The sequence below is a fragment of the Ochotona curzoniae genome, unplaced genomic scaffold (assembly GCF_017591425.1).
Source record: "Ochotona curzoniae isolate NIBS_2020 unplaced genomic scaffold, NIBS_Ocur_1.0 contig_883, whole genome shotgun sequence".
NCBI lineage: Eukaryota > Metazoa > Chordata > Mammalia > Lagomorpha > Ochotonidae > Ochotona > Ochotona curzoniae.
The window spans coordinates 17,914,325-17,926,578 of NW_024466599.1; the positions used below are offsets into that span (position 1 = coordinate 17,914,325).

General features: G+C 45.4%; 1 protein-coding gene across 1 annotated transcript in view; it reads left to right on the forward strand.

The window, feature by feature from the left end:
• The window catches only part of HADHB (hydroxyacyl-CoA dehydrogenase trifunctional multienzyme complex subunit beta), a 30,027-nt gene that overhangs the window by 15,970 nt on the left and 1,803 nt on the right, over nucleotides 1-12,254 (forward strand). Inside the window, exons 7-15 of the mRNA XM_040992942.1 lie at nucleotides 3,791-3,878; nucleotides 6,027-6,214; nucleotides 6,529-6,709; nucleotides 7,199-7,320; nucleotides 9,264-9,343; nucleotides 9,422-9,469; nucleotides 10,027-10,114; nucleotides 10,460-10,534; nucleotides 11,136-11,300. Of these exons, the coding sequence (XP_040848876.1) occupies nucleotides 3,791-3,878; nucleotides 6,027-6,214; nucleotides 6,529-6,709; nucleotides 7,199-7,320; nucleotides 9,264-9,343; nucleotides 9,422-9,469; nucleotides 10,027-10,114; nucleotides 10,460-10,534; nucleotides 11,136-11,300 (1,035 nt within the window). The remainder of the gene's footprint in view (nucleotides 1-3,790; nucleotides 3,879-6,026; nucleotides 6,215-6,528; nucleotides 6,710-7,198; nucleotides 7,321-9,263; nucleotides 9,344-9,421; nucleotides 9,470-10,026; nucleotides 10,115-10,459; nucleotides 10,535-11,135; nucleotides 11,301-12,254) is intronic.

Consider the following 12,254-nt stretch of genomic DNA (forward strand, 5'->3'; position numbering starts at 1 on the left):
CATTTGCATGTATTCGTACTGAACAATTAGTAAGTTTTTTGGACTAGTTTTTAGGAAGCATTATGCCAAAGTGTGGCTGATGTTATTTTTAGTACTGTTAAACCTCATGACTTATATTTAGTTTAAAATTTCAGCATTCCCCAAGGAGTTGTTTCATGGCAGTTTTTATCAGTTGGAGGTAGCCTCATTCTTAGTCTCACTGCCTGCTAACAGCTGGGTGGTGTTCGGTAAGCCATTTCACAGGAGTTTACTTTTACCCTAGTTGGCACAGCTCCAGGAAGTGTTGAGCAACTGGGCTCATGACCTGCCTGGGCACAGCCACGTTTCTTACAGGCATCTCACAGTGCCTAGTCCAAACAGGTCTTTTGTGCTTGCCCTCCCTTTTAAAGTGATGACTTGGACAAAGTTCAGCCTGTAGCCATTCTCAGTGGCTGAGCCTTTTCCTTATTTCAGGTCAATTCCTGCTGTATAGTTGGTTCAGGGTGTTTGTGAGGGTGGCAGCATCTTTCACTTTCGGTCAAGAGAAGAAGGCAAAGGAACAAGACTGGAAGGCATGGCCATCCTCCACCTGGGTGCCCATGAGTCTTCACAGGCCTGGCACTGCTGGCACTGCTGAAGCCCACAAAAATGAAGTATTTGTTGTCAGGGAACAGGGAAGAGTTCAGAACAGAAGGAAATTGGTTTACCTCCTAAACTCTCTGAACTTTCATGTTATTGCATGTATCATAGATTAATTTCCTGAGTACATGCAGCTGCAAGGCTGCTTAAAATACATGTTCAACTTAGAGCTGAGTGACTTGGAATAAAGTATTGAAAATAACATAGTTTTAGTATAGAGACTAAATCCGTTTCTGTTTTCTCTGTACTCTCATTCTTTCTTAAAACTAAAACCATAGTGTTCTGTCACTTGTTTTCTGGAAGTTTTATGTCCAGTGATTATCTCAGCTGCTGATTGACAGTAAGCTAGGAGCCCTCCCTTGCCCTCTCCTAACACCAATGGGACTGCTGGTACTTTCTGGACTCCAGGTTATTTTAGCAGTGACTGTGGGGAAGGCTGAGTTACAGTACTATATTATAATAATGTTACCTCCCAGTGGTGTTGTAATGTAATTTCCAGCTAAGGATTTTGTTAAGGACATGATGCCAGCTTGAAATCCTAAAAAGATCTTTGAGGTTCATCAGCCCGACTTTTCTGAAAGTCCCGTTCTCTAGATCAGGTATGGGCAATGTCATCTCCTTTCCCCTCTGTGCCTTGAGAGCTCTTTGGACTTTAAATAGACGCTGGAGGACAGGAGCACCAACTGCCATTTCTATTTAAAGCAGCTTCAGTCCAGAGGTCAGTGGGAGCCAAGGGTGGCCCTACTGGAGTGGCCTCGGGAGAACCAGGCTGGAGCAGCTGGAGGGCATCTTGCCCACTGGGGAGCCTACCTTCCCACCCCTGAACTCTTGCCTATCCCCACCCCCTCTCTGTTTTGGATTAGTTTGTGGGAGAGGCTGACGTGCAGTTGCCAGGCGATAACTATCAGCAAAGTTGACTGGGAACTTGGTGTCAGGCCAACCTGGAAAAGCCAGAATAGGGAAGTGGTACCCATACACTGCATTTCCAAAGAGGGTGGTAAATGGTATGAAGGCAGTGTGAATATCAGAGGAAAAACCAGAAATCAGTTATAAGGTATTGGGGCACTTTGACCTAGACTTTGAAAACATTTTGTTTATCTAACCGTTGGGGGATTTTATTGTGGGGATAAAGGTTTTTCTTTTTTTAAGATTTTTTTTTTTTTTAATTGGAAAGGCGGATATACAGAGAGGAGAGACAGAGAGGAAGATCTTCCGTCCCATGATTCACTCCCCAAGTGAACTTAACGGCCGATGCTATGCCAATCCGAAGCCAGGAGCCTCTTCTGGGTCTCCCACGCGGGTGCAGGGTCCCAAAGCTTTGGGCCGTCCTCAACTGTTTTCCCGGGCCACCGGCAGGGAGCTGGAAGGGAAGCGGGGCTGCCGGGATAGAACCAGTGCCCATATGGGATCCCGGGCGTGCAAGGCGAGGACCTTAACCACTGCGCCACCGCGCCGGGCCCAGGATAAAGGTTTTTTAAAAAGCCCATTGAAATTGAGTTCCCTCTGATGGAGTTCAGAATTTCATGGCAAATAGATGGGCAAGGACCCAGGATTAGGTTGGAGGACTTTGTAATTGCACATATGAACTGATTCTTTAGTGAGTTTTGGGTTTTTGTTGTTGTTAAGATTCATTAATTTACATGAAAGGCAGAATTACAGAGCATGCAAGCAAGCTTTCTTTCACTGGTTTACTCTTGTTTTGATCTCAATGGCCAAGGTTGGACTAGGCTGAAGCCAGGAGTCAAATACTTACCTGGGTCTCTCATGTAGTTGACAGGGGCCTGAGTACTTGGTACTAAGTACTAAGCTGTCATGTGGTGCCTCCCAGGATACACACTAACAGGAAGTAGGAATTGGAAGTGGAGCAAGGACTTGGGCCCAGGCATTCTGAAATGGGATGCAAGTGACCCAAGTAGTGTAAAGATTTTTTTTAAAGGTTTATTTACTTCATTACTAATCTATTTGGCATGCAGTGACAGAGAAAGGACCAAAGGAAGCAGTGTGGGGAGAGAGAAGTACAGAGCTATTCCATCTTTTGGCTCACTTCCCCAGTGGCCACAATGACCTGAGCTGGTTCAGGTTGAAGCTAATAGTCAAAAATTCTATCTGTGTCTCCTGTTTGGGTGCCCACTCAAGCCATCACCACTGCTTTCCTGCATGTTAGCAGGAAGCTGGATCAAAAGCAGAGCAGCTGACACTTGACTCAGCACTATAGGATGCCAATGTTGCAGGCAGCAGCTTAACTTACTGCATTGCAGTGCTGGCCCCACCAAACTGCATCTTAGCCACTGAGCCAAATATAATTGCTTACTTAAGTAAAAGTGGAATCAGAAGCAGGCATCGATTTTGTTTTTTTGGCAACATATCTCCCCAGTAAATAGTCTGATTTCCTCAATAATTACTTAAATAGTTTTTTCTTGAAGCCATTTTTGCAATATTAATGAAGGGCCTGAGTTTTTCTCAATGCCCCTGAAATTATTCTCTTTCTGAGTCTCCAGTGGTGTCATTATCCTGTCCAGGTTTGTGTTTCCCAGCAGTGACTTGATCTGATCCTTATTTGTCAGACTTGTAACTCAGGCAGCTCTCAAGCTTGCTTTATCAGTGTGCATGGCCACAGGTTGGCAAGGTTTCCATCTCTAGTTTGCACAGAGTCTGCCATGCTCTGTCCATAGTGCTAGGAGACGCTGGCCAGCTGTGAGGTCCAGTGGTTGCCAAGCAGGCAGGGCCACATGGCAGCTCCACTGCGATTTATGGTGTGTCCTATAACTTCAGCCATGCTGCTAAGCTCACAGGAACTTGGATGATGAGACCCTCCCCCCACCCATGGCCTTTCATCCTGCTGTCTGTTGTGTTTGTCAGAGTTGCTTTCGTCATATTTGAAAAATGAAAGTTTGAGTCAAATTACGTGTTGATAACCCTGAAGGTTCTGAGCAAAGTGTTGCTGCAAACATTGTGTGGGATTAGAAGAGTGTGGTGGCCGTGTTTGGAACACCAGGTACCAGGCCACCAGCTATTTGATGGAGTGCCTGTCCATCAGAGGCTAGATCTGAAAGGCTAGTAAACCATTTTCGCGTCAGGCTGGGTTGCATTTTCAGTGTGGCTCTGGAGACTGAAACGGAAACCCTAGCCTTTCCACTTGAAGTGATCATTTCATTGGCTGTATTTCTTCAAGGCTGCCCTTGGAGCTGGCTTCTCTGACAAGACTCCTGCTCACACTGTCACCATGGCTTGCATCTCTGCCAACCAGGCCATGACCACAGGTATGATGTGTGACTGGGAGCAGAAGGTGTGTGCTGTGTGCTGGCTCTCTTCCCTTTGAAAAGGCTTTGATGTAATCAAATTCAGTGATTAGTATAGATGCCTACATTTGTGTGTGTGTGTGTGTGTGTGTGTGTGTGTGTGTGTGTGTGTGTGTGTGTCTGTGTGTGTATTCATGTGAAAGTATAAAAAAAGAAAGAAGTCTTCCATCCACTAGCTTACTCCCCTGATGGCCTTGATGGCCAGAGCTGAACCAGGTTGAAGCCAGGAATTTCATCTGGGTCTCCCACTTGATGGCAGGGACCCAACTGTTGGGCCCTCTTCACTGCTTTCCCAAGCACATTAGCAGAGAGCTGGATTGAAAGTGGAGCAGCCAGGACTCAAACCAGCACCCATATAGGATGCCAGCATGGCTAAATCCACTACACCACAACACTGCCTCCTACCTTTGGATTTTTCATTGTGACGGTTTAGGAGCTGATACTTTTGGTCACCACAATGTGGCTGAGACCAGAGGATAGATATTACAAACAGCATCAAGAAGAATTTATATGAAACTAGCTAGCATGGAGAAGTCTTGATTTTCAGTAGCAGTTCTCAGCCTCTTCCCTGCTCTCCATGTCTGAAGGACCTAATCATCAGCTGCTCCTCCACTAGAAACCAGGGATGTTGTAAAAGGAGGCAACTTCAGCATCTGGGGCTAAGTCCCTGGCTCCTGATGGACCACAAGCTCAGGGGTTCGACTCAGTCCTTGCCCCCATAGAGACACAGTGCTCCATCCCTGCCATAATTGGCAGCTGCTACTCTAAGTGCTGCAGTTCTCTCCTTCCCTGTCTTCTTTATGAGTCACCACACTCTCCCAGTGAACTGCTGCAAAGTTGTTGGATGTTTTGTAGCATCAGCCCTGAGCTGGGGAAGGGAGGATGCATGAAGACTTAGTAATTCCGTGCCCTTTTGGTACCATTAGAGCCCAGGCTTGGCAGCCCAGCTCCTCGGTGGCAGAGAAAGAAGGATGCCAGCTGCAGTGGCTAGGGTGTCCCATATTGCTATTAAGCATGTATTCTGCTCCCAGTTAAAGCAAAGAACTACTTGCCAGTGGTCCCAAAGATACAAGGGGGATACCTTATATCTCTAACGCTTGAATTTCTCTGACTCAGGAGAAATGAATACTCCCTTTTTAGGAACTATCTTTCTGATAACCAAGAGTTTGTAAACTAAGCAAGATGCTCTGATTAGAATACAGTTTGATGGTTGAACTTGTGAATAATCCCCACAGTTGATGTCTGGATGGCTTGAGTGAATCTTGGTCTTTGTTAATTTGTCGTTTGAAAAAAAACTGCCTTGGCACTGGCTTGTGGTGCAGTAGGTTCAGCTCTGCTTACAACACTACTGTCCCATGTTAGAGTTCCAGTTTGAATTTTCAGCTGCCTCTCTTCCGACCCAGCTCCCTGCTAATGTGCCTGAGGAGGCAGTGAAAGACTGCTCAAGTGCTTGGGTCCATGCCACCTGTGCGGGAAGCTTAGCTGGAATTCTGAGTTCCCGGTTTCACCTGGCCCAGTCCTAGCTGTTGCGGCCATTTAGAGAGCGAACCAGTGGATGAAAAATCCTTGTCTGTCATTCTGTCTTTCAAATAAATACATAGAACTTTTTTAAGAGAAAAAATTATTCCCTCTGACAAGATAATTGTAGTTATAGATACTGTACAAAGCTGGTGTAATTATCGTATAGCTTGTTAGTCAAGAAACTTAAAATTTGGCAGGTGTTTGTCCTAACACCGAAGATGCTAGCATCCCATACTCTAGTGCTTGAATTTCAGTTCTAGCTCCATTTTTGATGCTAGCATCCTGCTAGCATGCACCCTATGTGGCAGCAGGTGATGGTTCAAGAACTTGGGTCCTTACCACCCACATGGGAAACCTGATATGAGTTCTAGGCTTCTAGCTATGACCTGGCCCAGCCCTCACCATCACTGGCAAAGCTTGGGGAGTGAACCCAAGCATGAGAGCTCTGTACATCACTGTCTCTGCCTCTGCAGTAAACAAATAAATAAATAGAAATTTAAAACTAAATACATGAATTTTTTTAATATTAAATTGCAATAATGTGTTCTTTTCTGCAAAAGACATTCATATGCATGTGACTGCCCGCAGGTGTTGGCTTGATTGCTTCGGGCCAGTGTGATGTCATTGTGGCAGGTGGTGCTGAGTTAATGTCTGATGTCCCTATTCGCCATTCGAGGAAAATGAGGAAAATGATGCTTGATCTCAATAAGGCCAAGAGTCTGGGCCAGCGGCTGTCTCTCATCTCTAAATTCAGATTGAACTTCTTGTCGCCTGAGGTATGACTTGTGAACTTAACCATGAATAAAGACTTGTTTCCAGAGCATCCACCATAGAGTTGTAGAATTCAGTATAACAGCATGGGTTCAGCTCTGCCCCAGTCATCATCGGTGCCCCTTGGAGTTATAGGGCAGGGGTAAACATTTAGTTGTCATGGAAAAAGGCACTAGGGGATTTGAGTTGTGAGCTGTATTCAGAGACATTTCCAGAGAGCTTCCCTGGTAAACAGTGGACAATAGACTGGGGCTTTTCCTGAGAGCAGAGCAGCCCTGGGAGTCACCAAGCACTATTACCAGCCTGTCTCCCTCCCCAGCTGCCAGCTGTGGCTGAGTTCTCCACCAGCGAGACCATGGGCCACTCGGCAGACCGACTGGCTGCCGCCTTTGCTGTGTCTCGGTTGGAGCAGGATGAATACGCACTGCGCTCCCACAGTCTGGCCAAGAAGGCACAGGACGAGGGGCTTCTGTCTGACATTGTACCCTTTAAAGTACCAGGTAAGCCCACCTGCTGCCTGCAGGTCCAGGTTGCTCCAGAGCCTCCTAAAACCCATAGACTTCCAGCGACTTTGCAGCCAGTCCTTTGTTTCTGTTTGTCCCTTTATTCCTACACAGACTCGGGTTCTAATTTAGGTTGTAAAAGCAGGTGAGCGTTTGCAACAGCTCTGTCTGATATGTGTAGGGTCTCACCTGCATGCCGATTTTGAAAATTCCAGATTCCCACCGTTTCTGTACAGAGTAGCCTCGTGGTGGGAGTGACTATTGTGGGAAGACAGGACATCCTTTCTCTTAAACCATTTTGAGTACTTTTCGCACATCTTAAGGTTTTGGTTTAAGATTTAGTCATCTCATGACTACTGTACAAGCCTCTCTAGTGAATAGCTAAGGTTTATGTTTTCGATTGGTAGAATTTTTAAAGCATGTTTCTCTGTACAAGTTGCACTTGCCTATAATTGTTCAGAGTTAAGACAGTTTGTGTTTTTGTAGGAAAAGACACTGTCACCAAAGACAACGGAATCCGTCCTTCATCGCTGGAGCAGATGGCCAAGCTCAAACCTGCCTTCATCAAGCCATATGGCACTGTGACAGCTGCAAATTCTTCTTTCCTGGTAGTTGCCACTGCTGTTTCTGTTTCTCTTCTCTCCTGAGAAAAGCTTAAAGTAGATTCATTTGCGTGTATTAGGAGCAGAGGCTGAATAATATAGTCATTCATGAATGAGGTTGAGTTAAGAGAGAACCATGTAAAAACCACACAGTAGTCTCAAGGCCTTAGACTTCATCTGATGTGGCCACACTGTTCTGGTGTAAAAGCTGTTCTTTTCAGGAAATTCATGTTACCTGTATGAAACACTAGCGGTGAGAGAGACAATTGTGATACAGTGAGAAAGTGTTGTGACCGGTTGTGTAGAGAAAATTTAAAAAAAAAAAAAAAAAGGACCCTGACTCAAACAGGGATTAGAGGGTAACAAGCAAGTGTTGCAGGGAGAGGAAAAGCTTATTTAAGAAGTGCAAACTAGGCATTCCTAGGGAGTGAACCAGGGTGTGCAGTGGAGCAGTATATGCCAAATTAAAGAGATCTGAGGACAGGGCCTGTTTGGGGACCAGTGTAGCTGGGGAGTCAAAAAAGATGTAGGAAATTAGGCAGAGTAATGGGGTTCTTCTCTAATCCTGAGAGTTACAAGACAGAATCTTTTACTGACCCTAGAGTTACTTTCCCGTAAGCACCATGGAGGTTAGTCCCTTTCCTGTGTTTTCTGTGTTCTGTGTGTCTGCATGTGGCTTCTTGTCCTTTCCTGGTTGTTTGGCTCCTCACTGATGAGCCATCCACATTGGTTCAGCTGCTGCTTGTCACAGGTCTCTCTTCCCACCACAGTGGTGTAGTCTCTTGGATACAATGCAGCTGTTCGGTGTTTCTGTTATATTACGCTTCTCTTCCCTGTCCAGCCATAAAGTATGGAAGTAAAATTGCCCATGGTAAGTGACTAGGACCTGCCATTGGTAGGCTAGGTGAAAGGTACGAAGTGGTGCTGACATGATGGTCCACCGCTCTGTGAAGCCCAAGTGGTAAAGGGCTGATCTTTTGCAAAACCAGACTGGCTGTCAGGGCAACACAACATGAGCTATACTCTTCAGGTCACATCTAAAACCCCTTGATCACTTCTGGAATATGCTAAAGGTCCAGATTTAGTCAGTGTCAGAGACACAAATCATCAGGGATAGCACATCACAGGTGCCTGGGTTTTTGAAAACACGTCAATGCATTATGTTCATTTTAATTGGCATAGTGGCATATTGACCATACTATTAATGCAGTAGCACAGACCATTTATGACATATGGTCACCTGTGTGTTCCGTGTTTATGACCCTCCTGTTGCTAGCCACAGGGTTTCTTCCATGCTGCCGAGTTAGGAAACTGATGGTAGGGCAGGGTAGAACTTGATTTTGGTTTTGCCAACTATACGAAATGGTTTTATCTTCTTTGGAGTTTTAGATTTTGAGGGGCTGTTCTTGTTTTTGTTTGAAGTAATGGTAAAAGGCTTTTTCTCCCTGATGCTGTTGCCTCATTGAGGTATTTGTGTCCCTAAGAGGAAGGTGGTTATTCTGATGTTCTTCTGTTTGCTTGCTGTGAAGTCTGTAGCTAGGAGAAGATCACCAAGAAACACTAGACAGGAAGCAACTGAGAAATAGCCCAGAATCTGTAAGCATAAGTAAATCAGAGATGATTCTAATTTTGAAAATGCCTTTTATTCTGTGCCAGAAGCAAAAAGCTCTGGCTGGAGTTTATGCTGACTACACATTTCTGAGGTTACCCTTCTTCTTATCCATTTTGATAATTGTGGTATGTTTTGAACTGGCTCCTGCCCCATCCTCCAGAAGTGAGTCAGTGCGCATTTGCATTATGATTTAGTGATGGGTGCAGTAAAATAAGGGCCATCGCATAAAATCACTCTTGAAGTCTGATGAGCTTCTGGAACAGGGTTTATAAGATGACTCTAGAAGGAGTCCGGGCAAGCTAAGGAACCAAGTGCAGTTGTCTGGTTCACCTTTCAGACTGATGGTGCTTCTGCAATGCTGATTATGTCAGAGGACAAAGCCCTGGCTATGGGTTATAAGCCGAAGGCATATCTGAGGTAAGGCGATGTGTTCAAGTGAATTTGTCTCATTTCATTATCTTACTGTCGGAGCTAACCTGTCTGTTTTCCCCCTAGGGATTTTGTGTATGTGTCTCAGGATCCTAAAGATCAGCTTCTGCTTGGGTAGGTGGCCATGTGTGTCCCTGGACTATATACATCCTAAAGGATGTGAAGCCCTGAGTTCAGAATGGGTTGGTATGGTCAGTTTTTTTTTAAAGACAGCCATCATTCTTGATTTTACTATATAGTTGTACAGTTTTCTTTTCCATTTTTCCACATATGTTTATACTTACAAATATTGGATATACTACCTTGTCTTCTTTTTTTCACCCCCATGTTATAAGTGCTTTTGCATATTGCTGCACCCCGTACATAGACTGTGTCCCCATCAAGGCTCTGCCCGTGGGCTCCCAGTGTGACTTGCACATGCATCAGGCCTTTTCCTGTGCCTAGTCATTGTTTCCTTGTTACCTGTTTCAGCACTGAATGATATAAGCTGAATCCGGACAGAGGGCGGGTATGTTCAGTTCCCTGGCCTGTCCCCCAACTTATTGTCTGCACACTGGGGTCAGTGCGAAGAAAACACTTTGATACTGGCCCAAAACTCAGTTTGGGGAATACACAGAACTCTTAAGTTAAAAATTCAAGTTTTAAGATGTTACCTTCTTTTTTTCTTTCAGACCCACATATGCCACTCCAAAGGTTCTAGAAAAGGCGGGATTAACCATGAATGATATTGACGCTTTTGAATTTCATGAAGCTTTCTCAGTAAGTCATTTAGAAGACGTGTACGCAGAACTGTAGTCACAGAAACAGCATCCATGTTTGTGGGAGAAAAAAGTGGGGGGCATGGCTTGTGATGAGCAAAGACAGTGATTGATGCTTGATGGTTCAAGTTCTGGGGGCGCGTGGAGAGGGAACGAGGGTTGCAGACACCTTTTGGGGTGTCCCTCAGAGACCCTCCAAGAGCACCACATTGTTTCTCGATATCTCCCCTCAATCCTGGCGTAAGGATGTGCTCCACTTTGAAGTTACACCATCTGACCCATGCCTAAAATGTTGCCTGGAGAGTTATTAATAATAAGGTACTTACTGAATTGTCTTCCCTTATAGGGACAGATTTTGGCTAATTTTAAAGCCATGGATTCTGATTGGTTTGCACAGAACTACATGGGTAGGAAAACCAAGGTAAGGTTCCAATGAAGGATATGTGTGTTTCCAAATCACCTTCCTATTTGGGAATATTAACCCAGTCTGCATTGAGTTTTTACCTTCCAAATTGCTGCAGCCCAGCCACACCGTTGTGGTCATTTAGGGAGTGAACCAGCAAATGGGAGCTCTTTCTGTCTCTCAAATTATATATAAGAAGGAAAAAGCTGCTTCTTATAAAGAGTTTGCATTTCACTAAATATATGTATTCCTCATTTAAAAACAGATTCTGGATTGATTTTGTGGTTTTAGTGCCAGGCCTAGCCCCAACCATTGAGGGCATTGGGAAATCAGCCTGTATCTCGGAGCTCCCTCTGTCTCTCTTATACACACACACATGCAGTACTTTAGCAAAAGTAAAATTCTCTGTTGGCTTTTTTTCCCAGATAGTAAATGAAAAGTTGGCCCTTTTCATTTAGTATGAAGCTAGACTTTATTTTATAGTGAAATTATTTGTAAGGAGCCTAACATTAATAATTTCATTGTATCTCGAATTCTTATTGCTAAAAACTAAACTTGATTCTTAAATAAACTCACCTTCATTTCATGTTGTATTGTGTCTTGTGTTTGTGGGAGCCAGGTGGGGACGCCACCTTTGGAGAAGTTTAATACCTGGGGCGGATCGCTGTCCCTGGGCCACCCTTTCGGAGCCACGGGCTGCCGCCTGGTCATAACTGCTGCCAACAGACTGCGGAAGGAGGGGGGCCAGTACGGCCTGGTGGCTGCATGTGCTGCCGGAGGACAGGTATGTCCCAGCCGCTTCCTGCGAGCCTGTGGGAAGGTACTTCCTCTGCAGGAAATGTCGACATATAAACCTTATCTGTGAAAATAAGAGGCAAATTGACCTTCTAAACCGCTGACACACCCCTTACCTAGAGAACCAGGTTGCCTCTGGAAAGCTCCTCTGCAGCCAGGGGATTCATGTTATTCTGGTGGAGTTTCTCCCACGTACCTCACTCAGCCTCCTACCTTCTCCAGCAGTTAACTCTGTGAAGAAAATCTGAAGGGAGCCAGTGTGGTCGTCGTCTTGTCTTAATCCTGATAGTTTTCCCCCAGATTCTCTGTGACTGGTGGAGGTGGGTGAACACAGTCTAGAAGCACAGACAGGGACCTGCCAGGACTTTATGCCCCAGCTGTCCCTCTGAGACTGAAGCAGCAGAGGGTTGGTTATCTATAAGTAGAATATTCTAGCCCTGGCAGTCAGAGCGTGCTTTGATTCATGTAATTCATTTCCCCCCAAACCACAGAGAGACTGAGCCATCCTCTTCCCCCAAGGATGATCACTCGTGCACAGCCTGGCCACCATGTGCATTGCTATCCTGTGGTCTGAGTATATGGCCTTACTGCTTCAGTTAACACAGGGTGGGTCAATACTATAATAGATGTTTTCTGGGTGAGCAAAAAGTAACACCCAGCCCTCCTTTGGGAGAAGTCCTCAGTGTGGAAGTCTCAGTGTGGAGAAAGGAACTTTGTTAAACCCAGCACTGGTGTATCACAAGTCAGGCGAGTGGCAGCAGCATGATTGGGAGGTAAGAAGAGCAACCCGTCACCAGGGGCAGCGGGCAGGCTTTCTAGACTTCAACACTGCTGGCATTAGTGCTGGGTCTGTGCTGTGTGCAAGGCCCTTGCCTGCTGAACTCCAGTATCAACAAACTTCTTCCCAACCCTCCCTGGCACCAGTGGTACATACACACAGACA